Source organism: Vicia villosa, linkage group LG3 (genome assembly GCF_029867415.1).
Source record: "Vicia villosa cultivar HV-30 ecotype Madison, WI linkage group LG3, Vvil1.0, whole genome shotgun sequence".
Lineage (NCBI taxonomy): Eukaryota > Viridiplantae > Streptophyta > Magnoliopsida > Fabales > Fabaceae > Vicia > Vicia villosa.
This window is the reverse complement of record NC_081182.1, coordinates 104,903,722-104,925,687: the sequence shown is the minus strand read 5'-3', so window position 1 is coordinate 104,925,687 and position 21,966 is coordinate 104,903,722. Positions and strand designations below refer to the sequence as shown.

At 36.5% G+C, this 21,966-nt stretch overlaps 1 protein-coding gene across 1 annotated transcript; it reads left to right on the top strand.

The window, feature by feature from the left end:
- The first annotated feature begins 2,344 nt into the window (after window positions 1-2,344).
- LOC131656483 (uncharacterized) lies at window positions 2,345-5,317 on the top strand. The gene is made up of 3 exons (XM_058926192.1): window positions 2,345-2,627; window positions 3,617-3,815; window positions 4,052-5,317. Exons 1-3 carry the CDS (start codon window positions 2,396-2,398, stop codon window positions 5,211-5,213), a joined length of 1,593 nt encoding a protein of 530 aa, XP_058782175.1. The 5' UTR covers window positions 2,345-2,395; the 3' UTR covers window positions 5,214-5,317.
- Window positions 5,318-21,966: the final 16,649 nt, after the last annotated feature.

Genomic DNA, 21,966 nt, shown 5'->3' with positions numbered 1-21,966 from the left:
ATATTCTCGCGTGAGGGACTTTGTGTCTCCTCGGGCGGGACAAAACTCAAGGGTCACGCCTAAGAGGCACGACAAATATCCAGCCTAAGAGACTTGAAAACAAGTCTTTCTTGGGGGCTCGATGGAAGTCCCATCCATGTAGGTAAAACGCCCCACCTAAGAGACTTATAGTCTCATCAGTCGAACTATATGCAATTTCATTTGGAAGACTTAGATTCTTCAGAACAAATTAAATTCTCACCTGAGGGACTTAGTGTCTCATCGAGTAGGATGAAACTCAAGGGTCATGCCTAAGAGGCGCGACAGATATCCAGCCTGAGAGACTTGAAAATAAGTTTTGCTTGAGGGTTTGATGGAAGTTCCGCCTAAGTAGGTAAAACGCTCCGCCTGAGACACTGGTAGTCTCCTCAGTCAGGCTATGTACACCTTTTCATAAACGGCTCAGATTCCCCATGATAATTATACTCTGACCTCAGCAGGTTAGATAAACACCTCAAGAGAGGATGCCTCTAGTTCTCGGGACACTCCCATCATCCGTGAATGGAATAACACTTTGGCTTCTACCAAAGGCCTTGTGCCTGAGGGACTATGTAGTGTTATATTTACATAATGCCTCGCCTAGGGCAGTGCCCTTGGACCTCCCTGTGAGAGGTGATCCGATGTCGCACACGGGTCTAAAACGAGATTATAACATAGTATATGGAAGCGACACTCGAGTCGTATCGTAAGGACTCTTGAATATTTTAACCAACTTACTGAAGAAATGGAGGGTTTTAAGGTTCAGAACTTAAATCCAGTGTGATTAAGGTAAAAGCAAAATTGATAAATAAGCTAATCTATTGTATCGATTTCCAACTTATCATCGACTCTTATACTTCCAATTCCTTAAGCAGATTCGATCCTATTTGATTACAATATCCACTGACAAGCACAATTGATATCATATGGTGTATGTTCCTAATTTCCTAATTAAGAAAACAGATTTAAGCAATCACTAATTAAGCAAACCAACTTAATCAAACGGGATAACAAAAAAGCTCTGCTAACTCGATTATAGTTAAGGATCATACAAACAATCAAATTTAATCAACTCTATCCTATAAGCAACAATCGAAATTAAATTGAAATTTATAAAAATCTCAAAGTGGAATCTGAATATAGCAGATCGACTCTTTGAATTAGTTCTCCATGAAAATAGTATAAAGTTATATTTTTCGTGAAAATTCAGCATCCATGAAATAAGATGTGTTTTTAGTTTAAATATTATAGGGGAAATTGGGCCCTAATTGCATTTGACCTGAAAAATATACAAACCAGCCCAAACTAATTATTTTATTAGGTTTGGAGATAAAACGAATTATTCGACCCTTCTTCACTCCAAATTAGCTTTTGACTTCAACATAAAACTTGTAGTTTATCCTCACATCTTTCTAATAAATATTAGAACGCGTCAAACGACATTCCGTAGCCCAAGCTATGACTTGTATAGCAAAAAGGTATCAAATAACTCTTTAAGCTGAAAATAAAATACGAAATTAAAATAAAGGTAAAAATAGACTAAGTTTAGAAAACACACTAAAATAGTAGAAATAACAAAAGACACACTAGAATTGTCGTGACATAATAGTGAAATAATATGCATGAAAATGCACTGATCAAGAGGCGACGATGAAAGGTCGTTGAAGGGAGGTATCGCCTCGCCTTGTGGTCTTCCTCCGCGTCTACGTGGGAAACGTGGGATAAGATGTTTATGGGACAGAGAGAAAGTCTAGGTCATTAACTGACCCACGACTCCCTTTGAAATAGGGACCCACCTCTTTATTATTGACTGGTGTTGGCCCTTTCCTAGAAAACTCTGGGTCCTAGAGATCTTAACAAATACATCTCATATCAAAGAGATAAACATATCCCATGTGATGCACATTGTTAACACCCTAGAGAGCACAACGCTCACTACCATCTTAACACACGATTGTCGATGATCGTACACTTGCTACCAAGGATCACGGGTCATTAACAAACTCTCTCACCTCACGTGATCAGGTCCCCTAAATAACCTTAAAACACCACCGTACATGGCTTCTTGTCGTCTTGAGCAAGCTCTCACCATCAAAACATGTTATAAACCTATTAAGATTTCTAAGTCTCCTTGCCCTTTGAGCAGAAATATGCACACCTGTATTTTTTATGAGTACCGATAAAAAAAAAAACATTAAAAAAAAATTTGATTAATAAAAAGAAAACACTGGCATTCATGTACTTTTTATTTCCATATCATAAAGTTTATTATATGCATTTTAAACACAATTTGAAATGATGATGAATAATAAAAGACGCATTTGAAACAAACAAAAGAGTGAAGTCTCTTTGGCTTCCATTTGAACATCAAAGAAAAATGAAAAGACCACGAAAACCAAAGAAAAGGGTTTGCAAGAAACAATGGATGAAAGAATGGTGGGAAAGAGAAGAAGAAGATGATGAAAGAGAGTTTCCGAAATGGATGACACATTACTGTAGTGATCACCAAATACTTTTGGTGGGTGATGGCGATTTCTCCTTCTCCCTTTCCCTCGCTAAAGCTTTTGCTTCTGCTTCAAACATTGTTGCTACTTCTCTCGACACCTATGGTTTTTTCTCTCTCTAACTCTCTCTCTCTCTCTTCTAATCCCCATATATACTGCTTATTAACACATGTTTGTAACATCAGTGTGTAGAGCTTTAGGGTTTATGCTTTATCATTGAATGGTATTTGCTGCATGGTTGTTTTTACTTGGTGTTTTATGAGCATTCTACACCTCTGAAAAAAAGTGTGTCTGTGTCAAAAAAGGTGTGTCCGTGTCGGTATTAGTAAGTGACACCAGCAGGCACTTTTGATTTCATTTAATTTATTTATTTTCTCAAATTATTACCGGTGTCGACGGTAGTTTATGAATCTACCGAGTTTGAAACTAATCAATTTTATTTACTTTTGGTTTTTTATATTGTTTTATAATCATTATGAATGAGCTTCTCTCAAATTTGTCCCTTTTTCCATGTTTGTTTAAACCTTTTAATCATTTTCCTATTGTTCATAATTTGGGTGAGTGCTTGTGTGATGCACTCTGTAGCATCGATATCTCTTGGAAAAGAAGGTTTGTCTGTCCGAAACCAACATTGACACTGACACCTGTGATTATGTTTAATTCATTCGTTTTTTTTCAAATTATTATCCGTGTCAACGTATCAGTGTCGATGTTGAGTTTCTCGTGTCTGTGCTTCATAGGTGATGCATCATGTATTGATGATGTACTTTGATTGCTTTGAGAAGAAGCAGGTGTCAATGAGCTCGGATTGTTTTTTTTTCTTTGATAAATAGTTTTTTTTGTAGCGCTTGTTTTACTTTTTTATTATTCATATCTAATAATATCAGTTTTGAAGGTGCATGTTTTTATAGACTTATAGTTGCTTGGATTGTAAATATGGAGGTCAAAATGATACTTGTTTACAAAATTTATAAACTTGTGTTCAAGAATTAAATGCTTTGCCAGTTTATATCTATCAAATTTTGCCATATTGCACTGCAAAATTGAAATGTTTTGGCCTTGGTTTTGTCATCAATGCTCTTCTGTTCATGTAGACGAGGTTATCAAGAAGTACAAGAATGCAAAGTCAAATCTAGAAGATTTGCAGAAGCTGGGAGCATACTTGTTACATGGAGTTGATGCTACAAAAATGAAATTTCATCCAGATTTACAAATGCGAAGGTTTGATCGCATAATATTCAACTTTCCTCATGCTGGCTTTTACGGGAAGGAAGATAACTTAATGATGATCAAGTGAGTTTTTTAGTAGAATTCAGTTTAATGACTAACTAACAATGATGTCATGAGCACAAACACATAAAACTCGAAATGAATCTGTTTGTGAATGATAATATAAATCTACCTTTTTTCGTTAAGCACGAGTTTTTACAGAATTTTAAGTCTACCTTAGTGGTTTCATAGTTAAGGCTTTTAGAATGAAACTTTCATTAACAATACTAAGTGATTTGTGTTTTCCTGTGAATTTTTAGGATGCATATGGATCTTGTGTTTGGATTCTTCAAGAATGCAACTCACATGCTTAGGGAAAATGGTGAAGTTCATGTCAATCACAAAACTACTCCTCCTTTTGATACCTGGAAAATAGAGAAGCTCGCCGAACAAAGCTTTCTGATGATGATCGAGTGTGTTGATTTCAAGCAAGAAGATTATCCAGGTTATAACAATAAGAGAGGTCATAGATCTCGATGTGATGACCCGTTTCCTCTTGGTAAGTGCAGCACTTTCAAGTTTATATACAATCCTAGAAGTATGAAAGACCATTTGAGGAGAAATCATATGGAGGCTTCTAGACAGCAGATGACAACAAATATTTCATTTCAAGAGATTCAGAACATGGACCGATTTCCAGCTCCAGTTGGTCTCAATTATCATCCTCGAACAAGACTTCCATTTGAAGAGATTCAGAACATGGAGCGATTTCCAGATCCAATTGATTCCAATTATCTTCCTCAAACAAGACTTCCATTTGAAGAGATTCATAACATGGAACGATTTCCAGCTCCAGTTGATTACAGTTATCATCCTCGTACAAGACTTCCATTTGAAGAGATTCACAACATGGAGCTAACAAGACTTCCATTGGAAGTGATTCACAATGTAGAGCGAATTCCAGCTCCAGTTGTTCTCAATTATCATCCTCGAACAAGTCTTGTTCAAAAACCGAATCAACTTGATTACTACCCTCTGACAAGTCGCTTTCCAAAAACAGATCAACTCGATCATTATCCTCAGACAAGTATCTTTCCAAAAGCGGATCAACTCAATCATTATCCTCAAAGAGTTGCTTCTTCTGCTGACTATTATCGTTATGCCCGCGATATGACACAGGACACTCAAAGATTGCTACAACCAACGGAGTCAAGTTACAACCAATCTTCACAACAGTGGCCGACACCAACTAATTGTAGACTCGGTTTGACAGAACACCATAGAAGAACAATGGATGTTGCTCCTTCCATGCCACTTGGAGCTAGAAATGATGGCTTTGAAAGAAGCTCAACATATTTGCAAGAAGAACTTAATAGAAATGCTCAGAGGTCAAGTGATTGTTATGATATAGCAAGGCATGAGTTGGAGAGGTACAATGCTGAAGTTTCTAGGAGAAATCTATGTTATGCAATGAATATGTAGATGCTACATAGAAGGATGATACTTTGTTACATACTATAGCTAGCAGCTATATGTAGTTGTGAAACTGGTGATTTTGTTGGCAACATTCAGTTTATGTTGATCTTTGGCAGGATGCTAGTATGCTATAAGAAATTAATCTATTTTAGTTAAATGATCAAAAGAATCTAAGTCATGCTGCTATGAATAAGGAGAATTATTTAGTATGATCTATGGTAGACCATACTTGAAAATAGTAATTGATGATGTTTTGAACATTTTTAAAACAAACATTGAAGAGAACAACAAATACAGGCTTTTTTTATCAGTAGAGAGCTCAACCAATTTTGAATCAAGACATTTTTTGTATATGAATCAAACCATTTTCATTGAATGATGTCGTTAAGTCTTCTAATAAATATTGTTGTTATTTAACAGTGCAGAAGAGTAAAACCATTGTTCTACACGTATCCCCTTTCACATGAGCCAGAAATAATAGATACAATAGTGGCTGAAATCATTGACCAATATTTCAGAGATATGCATTTTAAACAAATAAGTTTGTATCAGAAATTGAACAACAAGTCAGGATGGCCGAGTGGTCTAAGGCGCCAGACTCAAGTTCTGGTTCTCATCAGAGATACACTGCAGTTACAGATCAGACAAGTTTAATACTCCCCTTGTCACGCATAACCATTTCTCCCCCCTCAAAGGGTAAACCCAAAGCTCGAGAAAACCAACCATTTCACCCCCTCAAGGGGATAACCCAAATCACAAGAAAATTCCTCTCGATATATCCAACTTCACACAATATAGGCACATGCAGCTGAAGCCTCACACATAACTCACAGCACAATAACCAAGGTTCTCTATAAACTAGAACATGCAGGATGTTAGAACATCCGGTAAGACATCCTGCACAAAACTACATCAGTAGTAGCAGCAGAAGCAGCAGCAGTAACAACAAAAGTACATCACCAACAAGCATGACAAACTATCATGCTCCCCCTAAATAATTGCATACAACAAACAACCACAATAGACTACTCTATCCTAAACAGTAGTACAATCATATTATTCATTAACATGTCAAGACAGGCGACATGAAACACTTTTTACTCCTAAAAAAAACAAACAAAACACTAACAACACTAACACTTTACTCCCCTTTTTAACCTAAAATCGACAAAAATAGAGTAAATGTACAAAGAAAAATGGAAACACACTAGCAATGGAAACAAACATAAACAAATTTTTTGTTTTTTATTTTTATTTTTTACAGGAAAAAAATAGCCATTCAATCCTTCCACCTGAGTCTTTGAAGTTGGCCTAATCTTCATCAGCATATGAGTCAGAGTCATGTAACTAAACATGATTTTTCTTGAAGGACTTCATCTTTGTCACTGACTTCTTCCCTATCACTAATGCTCCAATAGATGATCCAACAAATGTTACAACATTGGACTCAACCTTCTTTGGATCAGTGTTCTTATCCTTCTTGGCTTCCAGCAAATGAACATTTTTATCATCACCATTTTTGGTAGATTGGCTCATGTTGAAACGCAACTTGACAGTAGGAACAACCAGTAAGGTATTAATTGAAAAGAAAGTTACCTTGTCTGTAACAATATCTTGTTTGTAACGACAAATCAGTCAATGAAAGAGTGATTGAAAGGAGTGAAATAATCCTTAATAATAGTGCACCATTAACCATATGAGAGAGACACTCTCTTGTTATTCTTTCTCTCTTTTCAAGCTTTGACTGTTGAACATGTTTCAACATTTGAAATGACATTCTCTATGTCATTGAAAAAATGTTTCTCCTGAAATTGCATGCATTACTAGATGAAGGAGGAAGAAATGTTGTTGGCAAGCCTTTCAATCAATAATTAATATGATTCTTTAGCAGTACAAAATTCCCAAAACACCCCTCAAATTCTCAATTAATGAGCCAAAGTGAAATTCTTGAATATATAGCTTGTCACAGTACAATGTCATGACATTCTGTTTGACATTGTATTCCTTTTAGAATCCAACTCAATTGAGAACAACAACTTCCTTCATCATTATGCCTAGCCTTTATAGTGGACCAAGATTAACTCATTTCTGACAAGGGACAAAAATTGTTTCTCAAGAAGAAACATCCTCCATCAATAATATCTCCATCAGTCTTGGACAATAGCTTTATTCTTAAATTCACCATAATTAGATATTTCATCTCTAAATCAATAGGTGATAAAAACTTCAACTAATGAATTCCCTTGTATAAATTAACTGAGCTCTAGAGAAAACTTTGTTGACTTAAGAGTTTTCTGATCCACTGTCTGCTAGCTCTTTAGAGTCTGCCTCATTTTCTAGAGTGCCAATCTGCTGAGATGATGTTCTAACATCTGATTGAACATCAGTCCCTTTCTCAATTATTGAACCATTGACTTTGGTTCTGGAGTTAACATACATAGGTTCTGCTATCAATAGAGTAATTCAGACACACCCCTTTGGTATCTTTGAAGAAGTTGATAAAGATCTTTGATTTTTATTTGCTATAGATCATTTAGGTCATTTTAGAAGATCATCAACAACCACATAGAAATGCCTCTATCCACCAAGATTCTCACCTTGTATTGACCTCGTAGAAATGTTCCAACTTCAGGTGTGACATCTAGACTTCATTTTCCTTGAGCTTCAAGCATGTGGATGAGCGATTAGTTCCTTGTGGTACACACAAATAATAATTGACTTTGGACTTAACTTCCTCATCCGACTTCATCTATCTCATTAGTGACTAAACATTCTTCCTTAATGAAACTTACCTTTAGACTTTGATCACACGACTGGCTTATGTTTATTACAATAATCATCAGTCCTTTAGCAATAGGAACATTATCAAGACTAGAAAATCTTGTACAATCTAGTTTTTCAACCCCTTAACTACACTTTTGGCATTATCACCAAAGTAACATGGTTGGAAGAATGAGACTTAAGGTCCACCATAAACACTTTTACTCCAGTCATGTGTCTGGAACAACCAATGTTAAAGAAAATATACCAATTTTCTTTTGCAAAAAAAAAAACAACAAAAACTCTAAGAGAGATAAGATTAATAAGATAATTAGTACCTTCCTTAAGTTTTAACTACTACTTGGTCAACCTTAGGCTGAGTTGAACCTTTGGGATAGCTATGCAACATGAAACTAAGTGGCCTGACATGATCAACTTTTACCACATAAGTGACATTTCCAGTGCAAGCACCTGCCATAAGCATGACAAATATCATGTCTGGCAGGATGTTAAGACATTTTGTTTGACATCTTCAGATGGAAACCAATTTATGTCACTTAAGATTTTCTTTGCTTATCCTTTTTAGGTTTCTAGTCTGTTAGACGCTGGCCTTAGGATCTAGAGGGGGGGTGAATAGATCGTTCACAGTTTTATGGAGTTAAACGACTTTTCAGCGGAAGTGATTCTGAATCGACTCGCGTCTATTCCGAACCACTATCGAAACGATTGTATATGTGTTTAAAACCAGTCAAAAACTTGAGGTAAGTGATAAGAGTATACGTTGCAGAATCAAAGCGTTGCTCTTATTGAAAATCAGATTAACTTCTTGTATGATGGACAATGTTTGCAATGCAGTAAAAGTGATAGAAACAAATATACAAACACTTGGTGATAATGATCAAATTGAAGGTGATTCAATATGTGATGGATTGTGATGTTTATATAAGTTCTTAATTCACAATCTTAACACTCGAATCGTTGATCAATTTGCTATTATAACCAAACATGAACAGAACGTAAATGAAAAAGTAAAAGCGATAAGAACACGATATTTGTTTAGGCAGTTCGTCGATCGTCCTCGCTACGACTACGTCTGCCCCCAATTCCAAACTGAAATTGGGTAATCTTTCATTAATGTTGAAAGTAGTATATACAAAGAAGATAACAAAGCGATAAACCATAAACCAATTATGTCGATCCTTTGAATCTTCTTCCCCCTTAATCTTGAGTCAGATCAAGGTTATCCAAGAGCTTCACTTTGATCCCTTTCTACAGTGTCTTCAATTCCCTCGAACCCTTGTTCTTCAATCTTCACACTCAGTCGGATCCTCGATGAAACCTCTTGATAAAAACCCCCAAGAAACACCTATCTTGGAGGACAAAACCCGCAGATTTAATTCACCAAAAACCCCACAAATCTTCACCCACTAGGAATCTTCAATTCCGTTCCATGGACGTTATCGAACTCGACCACTAACCCTCAACGCAAGAATGATTATGTGTAATTGTGTTGGAGATGACGAAGAACGAAGATGAGAAGCCTTTGTGTATCTTTCAGTCGTTGGTGTTGCCTTTGAATAATTGAACCTTTGATAATATATATGATAGCTTAACAGTTAGAGATGAGAGAAACAGAATTTTTGGCATTCTTGATCAGTTAGGTCGACCTCTTGTAGTGCTTAGGTCGACCTAGCAGAGCTTGCAGAATTTTGCTCCCAGTTAGGTCGACCTGTTTAAGGAGTAGGTCGACCAGAATCCTCTTCAGATGCATTCTGGGGACATTTTCTCAGATTAGGTCGACCTAGTTGTTGTGTAGGTCGACCTAGCAGACTGATATGTAAATTTCTTCATTTTAGGTCGACCTGGATGATGTGTGAGTCGACCTAGCAGAGGTATATGGATTTTTCTTCATTTTAGGTCGACCTGGGTTGACAGTAGGTCGACCTAACTGCCGCTTTTCTGCATTCTTCTTGTTTTGCTTGTGTTGAGTCAACCTATAAGCATAATAGGTTGACCTGTTCTGACATGAGTGATCAATGCTTGCTTTTCTTTGAGTTTTCTGCTTCCACCTTGTTGCTTGTATGCTTATTGAGTTTGCCATGAATCAAAAACATCTTTGTGATTGTAATCTTGTATTCACATACTCCCCCTTTTTGATGATGGCAAACCAGTAGTCGAAGCTTTGGTAGTAAGTGATAAAGACTCAACAAAGCTCCCCCGTACATTCAGCATCTATCTCTCAACAAGTCAATCTCTCAACAAAGCTCCCCCGTACACTCAGCATCTATCTCCCCCTTTGTCAACATCAAAAAGAGATACAACGAAAATAGAAGAGTAACGAGAGAAACATAGATAAAATGCTAGCATTCATAGTATAGTAGATAAAAGGTAGATAGTGATAGCATGAGAGCCAAATATGTTTAAAGGTTTATTAAAGATGAGACACATATATGAGCAAGAGCGATTATATGCATGAAGTCACTATAAGCATGTTAATTGATAGCATATTATAGTATCAATAATATTTTTGGAAGTGAACAACAATTACGTTACCGCTTTTTCAATATGTAGGTGTCAACTTTAGTGGCAGCCTTTAGTCAATGTGGAATGACGCCTGGCTTGATGATGAACTACCTTTACGCTAAGAGAAATGTTAGCAGAAAAATATATATATAAAGTAAAGAAATAATATTAAGAGAGAACAAACGTAATTAGCCCAAATTAGAGATATCGAGTATCCCTAATTCCCTACGAATGTTGAAGTATTGCTCCGTTGCTAGAGGTTTGGTGAAGATGTCAGCTAGTTGCTTCTTGCTTTCTACATGTTTAAATGTAACGTCTCCTTTCTCTACATGATCTCGTAGAAAGTGATGTCTTATTTCAATATGCTTGGTACGTGAGTGTAAGACAGGATTTTTACTCAAGTTTATGGCGCTTGTGTTGTCGCACATGATAGGTATGCGATCAAGCTTAATACCAAAGTCAAGAAGTTGTTGCTTGAGCCATAATATTTGTGCACTGCAGCTTCCAGCAGCTACATATTCTGCCTCAGCAGTAGATAATGCAACCGATACTTGTTTCTTGCTATGCCAACTTATCAATGAATTTGAGAATAGATGACATGTTCCACTGGTGCTTTTTCTATCGGATTTGCAGCCAGCAAAATCTGAATCGGAGAATCCTACCAAATGGCACTCATTTCCCTTTGGATACCATAGGCCATGTGTAGTAGTTCCACGTAAGTATCGCAGAATTCTTTTGACAGCTTTTAAGTGAGATTCTTTTGGATAAGATTGATATCTTGCACACATACACACACTAAACATAATGTCTGGTCTTGAGGCAGTAAGATACAATAGTGAACCTATCATACCTCGGTATAATTTCACGTCAACCTCTTTACCTTTCTCATCTTTGTCTAGATTAGTATTTGTTGCCATAGGTGTGTCAATTTCCTTTGCTTCACTCATTCCAAATCTTTTGAGCAGCTCCGTACAGTATTTAGTTTGATTCACAAACGTTCCATGACTGAGTTGCTTGATTTGTAGGCCAAGGAAGAAATTTAGCTCACCCATGAGACTCATCTCAAATTCACTCTGCATAAGCTTAGAAAAATCTTTGACAAGTTTTGCATTAGTCGACCCAAATATAATATCATCTACATAAATTTGGACTAGGAGAATGTCTTTATCTTTTCTTTTAATAAAGAGAGTAGTGTCAACTTTACCCCTAGAGTACCCTTGACTGAGGAGAAATTTGCTCAAACGTTCGTACCAAGCCCGAGGGGCTTGTTTAAGACCGTATAGAGCACGTTTCAGCTTATAGACATGAGTTGGATACATGTAATTCTCAAAGCCGGGTGGCTGAGCAACATAGACTTCTTCATTTATATAGCCATTTAGAAAGGCACTTTTAACATCCATTTGGAATAGTTTGAAGTCTTTAGAACAAGCATAAGCAAGTAAGAGACGAATAGCTTCGAGACGTGCTACAGGAGCGTATGTCTCTTCATAATCAATACCTTCCTCTTGATTATAACCTTGGGCAACTAATCTAGCTTTGTTTCTAGTAATAACGCCGTTTTCATCAAGTTTGTTACGAAAAACCCATCTAGTGCCTATTACTTGATGATCTCCCGGATGAGGGACTAAGTCCCAAACATCATTTCGTTTAAATTGGTTTAATTCTTCTTACATGGCCATTAGCCAATGCTCATCAAGTAATGCATCCTTAGCGTTTTTCGGCTCAACTTGTGAAACAAAAGCAAAATGATGACAGAAGTTACTTATCTTTGAGCGTGTTGTAACGCCCCTTGAGATGTCTCCTATTATATTGTCAATTGGATGGTCTTTCACATTTGTCCAGGCCTTGGGAAGTTCTTCATTGTTTAAGATGCTTTCTTTTTCATTTTCATCGTGAGACTTATCTTTCTCTCTCTCAGCATCTTTCTTTACAATACTTTCATTCTCGTCTTCCTTATCCTTGACAATGTCTTCAGTGGATGGACCTGCACCATTAAACGAAAGACCTTTCTCGACATATTTTGCATAAGATTCATCAAAAGACACGTGTACGGACTCTTCTACTATAAGTAATCTCTTATTATATACCCGATATGCTTTGCTAGATTGTGAGTAACCAAGGAATATGCCCTCATCAGCTTTAGCATCGAATTTACCAAGATTATCCTTACCATTGTTCAAGACAAAACACTTGCAACCGAATACATGGAGATGAGATACATTTGGTTTTCTACCTTTTAGTAATTCATAGGGAGTTTTGTTCAGTATAGGACGTATTATTATCCTATTCAAAACATAACATGTTGTACTAATCGCGTCAGCCCAGAAATACTTTGGTAGATTACCCTCATTCATCATTGTTCTTGCCAGCTCCTCTAGAACCCGATTTTTACGTTCAACTACTCCGTTTTGTTGAGGTGTTCTAGGAGCTAAAAAGTTATGCTCAATTCCATGTTTATCACAGTATTTTTCAAAAAGAATGTTTTCAAACTCTCCACCGTGATCACTTCGAATTGCAACTATTTTGTTGTTCATTTTGTTTTGACATAATCTTGCAAATTGTGTGAAAGCTGGAAAAGTTTGATCCTTACTGGGTAGAAAGATTGTCCGACAAAATCTAGAGTAATCATCGACAATGACAAAACCATAGGTGTTTCCACCTATGCTTTTAGTCCTTGAAGGGCCAAAGAGATCCATGTGAAGTAGTTCAAGAGGGCGTGATGTTGAAACCACGTTCTTTGATTTAAAAGAGATTCTTGAGACAACTTTATTAAGTAAGTCAAAATTTATGTGGGCGAGACGTCTATGCCAAAGCCATGAGTCTTCGCCCAGAGCAATTAGACACTTGGTACTAGACTTAGATACCTAATCCAAATTTAGCATGTAGATGTTGTTTACTCTTAATCCCTTAAACATAATGTCTCTTTTCTTAGTATGTTCTATTGTGCAGCCAGAATTTGTAAACATTACTTTAAAATCTTTGTCACACAATTGACTTATACTTAAAAGATTATGTTTAAGACCTTCTACTAGCAGCACATCAGTTATAGTAGTGGTAGAAGGGTTACCTACACTTCCTTTACCAAGTATGGCTCCCCGATTGTTATCTCCATAGGTGACATACCCCTTTTTCTTTGCTTGAAACTCAACGAAAAGAGATAGGTCTCCAGTCATGTGTCTTGAACATCCGCTATCAAGGAACCACAACCTTTCGGCAATGTCAAGACACTTTTCCTGCAAGATTAATTTAAAGAGGGAGGTCCCCAATTTTCATTGGGTCCTTGGTAGTGAGTATACAATTTGTTGCACTTAGGCAACCATTGAAATACTCCTTTAGGAACTAAAATTCTCCTAAATTTGCATTTTTCAATGGTATGTCCCTTTTTGCAACAATAATGACAGGTAATATGATGAGAATATGGAGTTTTGCTAGTTGATACTTTTGGTACAAAAGCGTATTTATCATATAAAGGAGTATACGATCTTTTGAACTTATTTGGATCAACCGCAAAAGTCACTTTTGGTTGTAGAGCCTTGTCTAACTTGGCTTTTAGATCTCTTACTTCTTTTTGCCAAATGTGACATGTCTCACAACCAAACCATGATGTAGGATCTATTTCAACTTTATCCTTTTGAATGTCTAGCATAGATTGTTTTAAAGCTTCCATATCCTTTTCGGTTTTCTCAACTTTTGATTCAAGATATGAAAATATTTTCTTATTTGAGGCCAAAAGTTTGAAAGCTTTAATTGCATCTCTATGTAATTCTTCAAAAGCAAGTTTTAGTTGAGAATGAGATACCTTATCTACGAGTTCAGGTTTAAGATGACTTACAACTTTCTTTTTCTTGTGTTGATGAGCCATGAAACATAGGTTTGCTGATTCTTCTTCATCGCTTGATGAGCTTTCACTAGATGAATCACTTTCCCATGCTATGTAGGCTCTTTTAGATTTGTTATGACCTTTGCTTTGGTTCTTCTCCTTTTCTTTCTTAAGGTATGGACAATCCGGTTTGTAGTGACCGGCTTTCCCACAATTGAAGCAAAGGCCTTTGATTTTTCCTTTGTTGTCGTCATCTTGTTTGAACTTGTTTGATTGCTTTCTATAGTTGATCAAGCCTTTATCAGAATGTTTTGCTCCATTTTTCTTTAGATATTTGTTGTATCTTCGCACAAACAGTCCCATTTCCTCATCATCGGAGTCTTCGTCATCACTTGTATCACTATCCTTTGGCTCTTGTCTTGAGGTCTTGGAGCTTGAAGCTTTTAGAGCTATTGACTTCTTCTCTACCTCTTTCTCCATGTTCTTTTCTTTCTTTGCCCTTTTCTCATGCATGTCAAGGCATTTAAGGTGTTGTTCATGTTCCTCCAGTTTACCAAAGAGAGTGGTAATGTCTAAGGTGTTTAGATCATTTGCTTCCTTTATTGTTGTAACCTTGGGTTGCCATTCCCTGTTCAAACATCATAAGATTTTGTTAGTAGCAATTGCATTGGAAACAGGTCTATCAAGAGAATTTAACCGATTTTTCAGGTGAACGAATCTCTTCTGCATGTTTTCGATGGATTCACCATCTTCCATGTGGAAGAGTTCGAACTCTTGAGTTAACGTATTGATCCTAGCTAGTTTGACATCATCCGTTCCCTCGTGGGCAACTTGCAATGTGTCCCACATAGCTTTAGCTGATCTACAATGGGAAACGCGATAGTATTCATCAACTCCTAGAGCTGAGATTAGAATGTTTCTCGCTTTCCAATCGTATGCATATCTCTTTTCATCTTCAGCATCCCAAGTATTGTCTGGTTTTGGAACAACTGCACCAGCTGCATTTGTCATGGTGATCTAAAAGGGACCATTGACAATAGCTGTCCAGATGTTCCTATCAATTGCATTGATGTGGACACACATACAATCCTTCCAATAGCCATAGTTTTCACCGTTGAAAACTGGAGCTCTATTGTGAGCCCCTTTAGGTCCGGAAGCCATCTTTCCAATAAGTGTTTCACGTAGCACGGAATAAACCAGGCTCTTGATGCCACTTGTTAGACGCTGGCCTTAGGATCTAGAGGGGGGGTGAATAGATCGTTCACAGTTTTATGGAGTTAAACGACTTTTCAGCGGAAGTGATTCTGAATCGACTCGCGTCTATTCCGAACCACTATCGAAACGATTGTATATGTGTTTAAAACCAGTCAAAAACTTGAGGTAAGTGATAAGAGTATACGTTGCAGAATCAAAGCGTTGCTCTTATTTAAAATCAGATTAACTTCTTGTATGATGGACAATGTTTGCAATGCAGTAAAAGTGATAGAAACAAATATACAAACACTTGGTGATAATGATCAAATTGAAGGTGATTCAATATGTGATGGATTGTGATGTTTATATAAGTTCTTAATTCACAATCTTAACACTCGAATCGTTGATCAATTTTCTATTATAACCAAACATGAACAGAACGTAAATGAAAAAGTAAAAGCGATAAGAACACAATATTTGTTTAGGCAGTTTGTCGATCGTCCTCGCTACGACTACGTCTGCCCCCAATTCCAAACTGAAATTGGGTAATCTTTCATTAATGTTGAAAGTAGTATATACAAAGAAGATAACAAAGCGATAAACCATAAACCAATTATGTCGATCCTTTGAATCTTCTTCCCCCTTAATCTTGAGTCAGATCAAGGTTATCCAAGAGCTTCACTTTGATCCCTTTCTGCAGTGTCTTCAATTCCCTCGAACCCTTGTTCTTCAATCTTCACACTCAGCCGGATCCTCGATGAAACCTCTTGATAAAAACCCCCAAGAAACACCTATCTTGGAGGACAAAACCCGCAGATTTTATTCACCAAAAACCCCACAAATCTTCACCCACTAGGAATCTTCAATTCCGTTCCATGGACGTTATCGAACTCGATCACTAACCCTCAACGCAAGAATGATTATGTGTAATTGTGTTGGAGATGACGAAGAACGAAGATGAGAAGCCTTTGTGTATCTTTCAGTCGTTGGTGTTGCCTTTGAATAATTGAACCTTTGATAATATATATGATAGCTTAACAGTTGGAGATGAGAGAAACAGAATTTTTGGCATTCTTAATCAGTTAGGTCGACCTCTTGTAGTGCTTAGGTCGACCTAGCAGAGCTTGCAGAATTTTGCTCCCAGTTAGGTCGACCTGTTTAAGGAGTAGGTCGACCAGAATCCTCTTCAGATGCATTCTGGGGACATTTTCTCAGATTAGGTCGACCTAGTTGTTGTGTAGGTCGACCTAGCAGACTGATATGTAAATTTCTTCATTTTAGGTCGACCTGGATGATGTGTGAGTCGACCTAGCAGAGGTATATGGATTTTTCTTCATTTTAGGTTGACCTGGGTTGACAGTAGGTCGACCTAACTGCCGCTTTTCTGCATTCTTCTTGTTTTGCTTGTGTTGAGTCAACCTATAAGCATAATAGGTTGACCTGTTCTGACATGAGTGATCAATGCTTGCTTTTCTTTGAGTTTTCTGCTTCCACCTTGTTGCTTGTATGCTTATTGAGTTTGCCATGAATCAAAAACATCTTTGTGATTGTAATCTTGTATTCACATAGTCATCTTCGAATCTTGGAGAAATTCCTCCACCATATTTGAACTAATGTTCAACATCCTCACAGACTTGATCATACTATCAAGTTTGTAGGTCAACAAAAATACCTCATCCTGTAGGTTATAAATGGTAGAGAACATCCTTTCTTTTCAGCCTGTAGTTGAGAAATAGTTACCTTATATATTTCTCCTTGCTGGCATACTTCTTCACTTTGATGCCCAAATATTTGCAGGAAACAGCTAGCTCATCATGAGTTATTACAGGAGTCTACATAAGAACCTCATCTTCCTGTCTTGACAGGTTCAACATTAGGATCACTTCCCTGATCAGACTAAGAAATAGAGAACCATTTAAATGTTTCTTGAAGTAGGTAGGGCATTATGCTATAAAAGATCCAAAGTCCTTCACATTCATTATATTGAATGCTTTTTTTTAGATCCAAATTTTCTTAGATCAACATAGATCTTGCTGATGTCATATAGATGTTCTTGACATTTGACCTTGACCTTCTATCCATTTCCCAAATTTCACATGTTGTTGATATCTTGGGGTTCTTCAATGAATGTCACTTTCATGTCAAATATCTTGACTAGAGACCTGAGTCGCTTCACCTTGATCAGCCTAACTGCGTCTTTATGATTGGACTTGAGAATTTCCCAACTATCTTTGGCCACAACATATGTGATAATCAATCTGAACAAGTAATTATCAACTCCATTGATAATGGCATTAACAACTTCAGAGTTACAAATAGTCAATTCATACTCTTCTCTTCTATATCCTTAGCACCACTATTATCCCAACCTAACAAACTTCAAGGTTTTGATGTCCATTGATTTCTATAATGCTATCATTCTATCTTTCCAAGAACATATAGTACCAGAAAGTTATCTCCCTGGAGCTCACCCAACAAATAGAACAGGATGTCTGCTCTGATGCAAATTGAAATTATGACACTTGCAATACATGTCAAGATTAATGTCCCAACATCAAAACATAATATCAAGACAAATGTTACAACATTTTTTGATAGACATAACCAATATATCAAAATTGTTACTTATGCCAAAATAAATTGCAGAATGATAAATCACACGGTCAATGTTAACCCAGTTCAGTGCAACGTCACCTACTAAAGGGGATACCAAGCCAGGAAGGAAAAATCCACTATGATATTATTAGTTCAAAGCCTAAACAATCCCAACTTACAACTTATAATAACTACTTTGTCCAACTTCTACCTAGAATCCTCTAGATATGTGATCCCCTTCTCACTTCCTACAACCAATCACCTTAGTGATAAAAACCAGTCACAATCCTACTGACTGTATGAAAACAACCAAATAGAAGATTACACTTCCAATACAAAAATAACTTAAGTTTTCTTAAAAGTTTTTTAATGAGAACAATACTTAACTCTGTGCTTAAAAGCTTCAAGAGTGAGAGCAATAACTTGACAAATAATCAATTAATAATCAATCTAACTCACTGTATCAAAAGACATGATCAGTGGTTTTTACACGTATATTTACTGTTTATTTTAGTTATCTTTGATTAATATTATTAAGAGTTCTATAGCATTCTTCTTTATTTTATGCGTTGGTTGTGTGTTTTAGTGTTTTCAGACTCAGGAATAAAATAGGACGAAAAAAATGAAAAATTCGGAGTTTCGGAAATTTTTCAGCATGCTTCAGCAGGTGCAACACGGCCACCCGTGTCAGGCAACACTGGCCGTGTCAGCCAATACGCTGATTGATCAGTTTTCACTAAATAGTTCATAACTTGAGTTACGGGAATCGGATCGACGCATTCTAATATTCGTTGGAAAGCTGAGAGAAAGAGCTACATTTCTATGATGAATTCAAAAGCTGATAAAGAAGTTAGAAGCCTCTAAGAATTCATGAGAGTTGTGTTACTTTGCCAAATAGCTGACCTGTAAGGGTGTTTTAGGTATTTCCGACCGACTTAAGTGACTGTCTGCTATTTAACCAAGTTTTGAAGAAGAATTAGAGGAATTTTTGGCCAATACGAATATACGATTAAAGATTGGAGAAAACAAGGGTTTGGGAGAGAAGAAGGTTTTCATGAACGGAACCGATTGAAGATCAACTTTCATCTAAATTCTTGTAATGTCTCTATTTTATATTTTGTTTTCTTTGAACAATATGAGTAACTAAACCCTAATGCTATGGGGTGTCCCTGATTTGATTTTGTAATAAATTTGAATTCCTGAGTTCATCAATAGATTTGTTTTCTTATTTAATTTAATTGTACAAGGTTTTTATGCTTTCTTTGTCAGACCAACAAGATTGATTTACGGTTAACAACCAACTAGACAGCAGTTGTGAAGGTTTTTGTACGATTAGACTATAGTAGATATCACCTAGGACTAGGGATATCCTATAGTTACCGGTTAACTCTTGATAACATAAAGGCTTGATTTCATCATAATTCTCCAAGGACTTAGGATTTAGGATGAATGTTCAAAGGTTTTCCCACTAAGGACTTAGGGGAAAATAATTTAAAGGGCGGTAATTGAAGGTTATGAACTTGTTGAAGAAATCAAAATTCAAGGTTATTACAGGGCAAATCATACACTTTACCTTAGCATGCTCTCATATTTGTTAAAACCACTTAGTCAATTTTATGTTATTTTTATTTATTGTTAATTTAGAATTGCAAATCAAAACCCCAATGTAAGTTTTTGTTTGATTGAATTAAGATTTAGAACTCTATACTGATACGCAGTCCTTGAGATCGACATTCAGGGAATTTCCACTTTATTACTACAGAGGCAAAATAGCATACTTGCTATTTTACCGATCAAGTTTTTGGCGCCGTTGTCGGGGACTGCCAAAATATAGAGTTTTGATTTTAGTTCAATTGAAATTTTGTTGCTCGTCAACTAAAATTTTGTTTTTGTTTTGTTTATTTGAATTTGTTTTTATCATAAAAAAAAATAAAAAAAAGTCAGATTATTTTTTCTTCATGAATTCTTCTATACTTTGTTACTAACAAAGCGTCTGAGTTTTGTAGCCATGTATTGTTTTGATACATTGCCACCTGTATCTCCTGCATGTTAGTCGCCTGATTCGGGAGTCACTTTGGAAGAGACGACTAAAATTTTTAAAGCATATATGGGGGAGGTAAGAATCCGTATGAATGAATGTAAGGAAGCTAACTTTTATCCAGATAGGTTTATTTGGAGAAAGTTAGAGTTGGAAAAAGAATATGTGGAACCAGAAGAAAAATGCATAACATTAGATGAAGAGGATGCGGTAAGAATAGAAGAATTTGAGGTAAAAAAGAAATATGGGGAAGAAGAAATAAGGAAACTTGAAGATGATCGAGTTTTGGATGAAACCATAAATTTATCAATTTGTAAAGATGTGGGCATCCAACAAGAAAATCTTCATCAAAAGAGTATCCCCAAAAACTATTTTTACAACAAGGCAGATGAAAGACAAGAAATTGACAAAGTATTGGAAGACGTTTATGCCTTGTTCAATAAAATCAAGCTAAAAAGGATTTGGCAACAACATCATCAGTACTTTAAGTTCATGAGATTGCTACCAAACAAAAGAAAGGAAAAATATGATGTGTTCTTTGTGACATATATGCCACCCTAACAAGAGGAATGGACCGCCGATCCATGTGACGTTAAACGAAGCGCTTCGTGGGAGGCAACCCACGCTTTTAATAACGTAGTTTCTTTTTGTGTTTGTTGTTTTTCAGGAAATAAAAGGGGGCATTTCAGGTGAAAGCTAGAAAGCGACATCTGGAGTTGCAGTACCCTCTGTGAGTCACCTCTCCCAGGCTTGTTCTTAAACATTGCGGACAATGTTTAGTTCAAGTTTGGGGGAGGATTTACTCTTGCATTTTTCTTTTTATGTTGTTGTTATGATGTGTAAAAACCATACATTGAGTTCTTCCCAAATTTGACCGAAATTTTTATTTTTCATAAGAGTTTTTTATCTAAATAGCAATCTTGAATAGTATATAGAGATGAAGGGATGGTTGGTTGAGCGCAGGAAGTTCAGAATAATGTGACAGAAAGGGGGTTTGTTTGAACACCCTTGGTTCCCTAAAAAGCGATACGAGTCTAACGTGTAGATTTGTACCATAGTGCTTAAATCTTGAGAAGTACTCCTTGAGTAGTTTGTTTTGACAGTCTGGCATAATTTAGATTCACATGCATGTATGATTGGTTGAGAAACAAATAATGTTGGCACCAAACGATGAAAAGGTGGTAAAAGGCAGCCGGCCCGCTAAGTTGGGTAATCCTCACCCGGTTATTCAACCCGAAGGAGGTTGATCCCCAGCATCGTCCAAATAAGGATAATACACAAACTGCAAAGTTTTCAAAATTTCATCGTTAATCGTTACTTATTTGGTGCCTGAAAAAATCAGAAAGCCTTGATTAGTCTCATGCATGTGATGATCATCTTAAATTCGCATTGTCTTAATTTGATTGTTTGAATGAAAGAGGAGGAAAATCGGAAAAAGACTTAAGTACAAAGCATAGTTAGAGAGGTATCCGAAAGGGGAGCTCAGAGTTTAAATGTTCTTGCAGAAACTCTTCGCGTCATGTTAATGCCGGACTAACAGTCTCTTGATCAAAAGGAACAGAAATCTCACGTATGAGTACCGGTATATTGTGATGTTCATTTTCTCTTGTAATTCTCGCTTGAGGTCAAGCAACGGTTTAAGTTTGGGGGAGTTTGATCAGTGGTTTTTACACGTATATTTACTGTTTATTTTAGTTATTTTTGATTAATATTATTAAGAGTTTTAAAGCATTCTTCTTTATTTTATGCGTTGGTTGTGTGTTTTAGTGTTTTCAGACTCAGGAACAAAATAGGACAAATTAGGACGAAAAAAATGCAAAATTCGGAGT

Coding starts and splice junctions, on each gene's coding strand:
- LOC131656483 (XM_058926192.1), top strand. CDS start 2,396: ATGAAAAGACCACGAAAACCAAAGAAAAGGGTTTGCAAGAAACAATGG. Junction 2,628..3,616: donor TACTTCTCTCGACACCTATG/GTTTTTTCTCTC, acceptor CTGTTCATGTAG/ACGAGGTTATCAAGAAGTAC. Junction 3,816..4,051: donor GATAACTTAATGATGATCAA/GTGAGTTTTTTA, acceptor GTGAATTTTTAG/GATGCATATGGATCTTGTGT.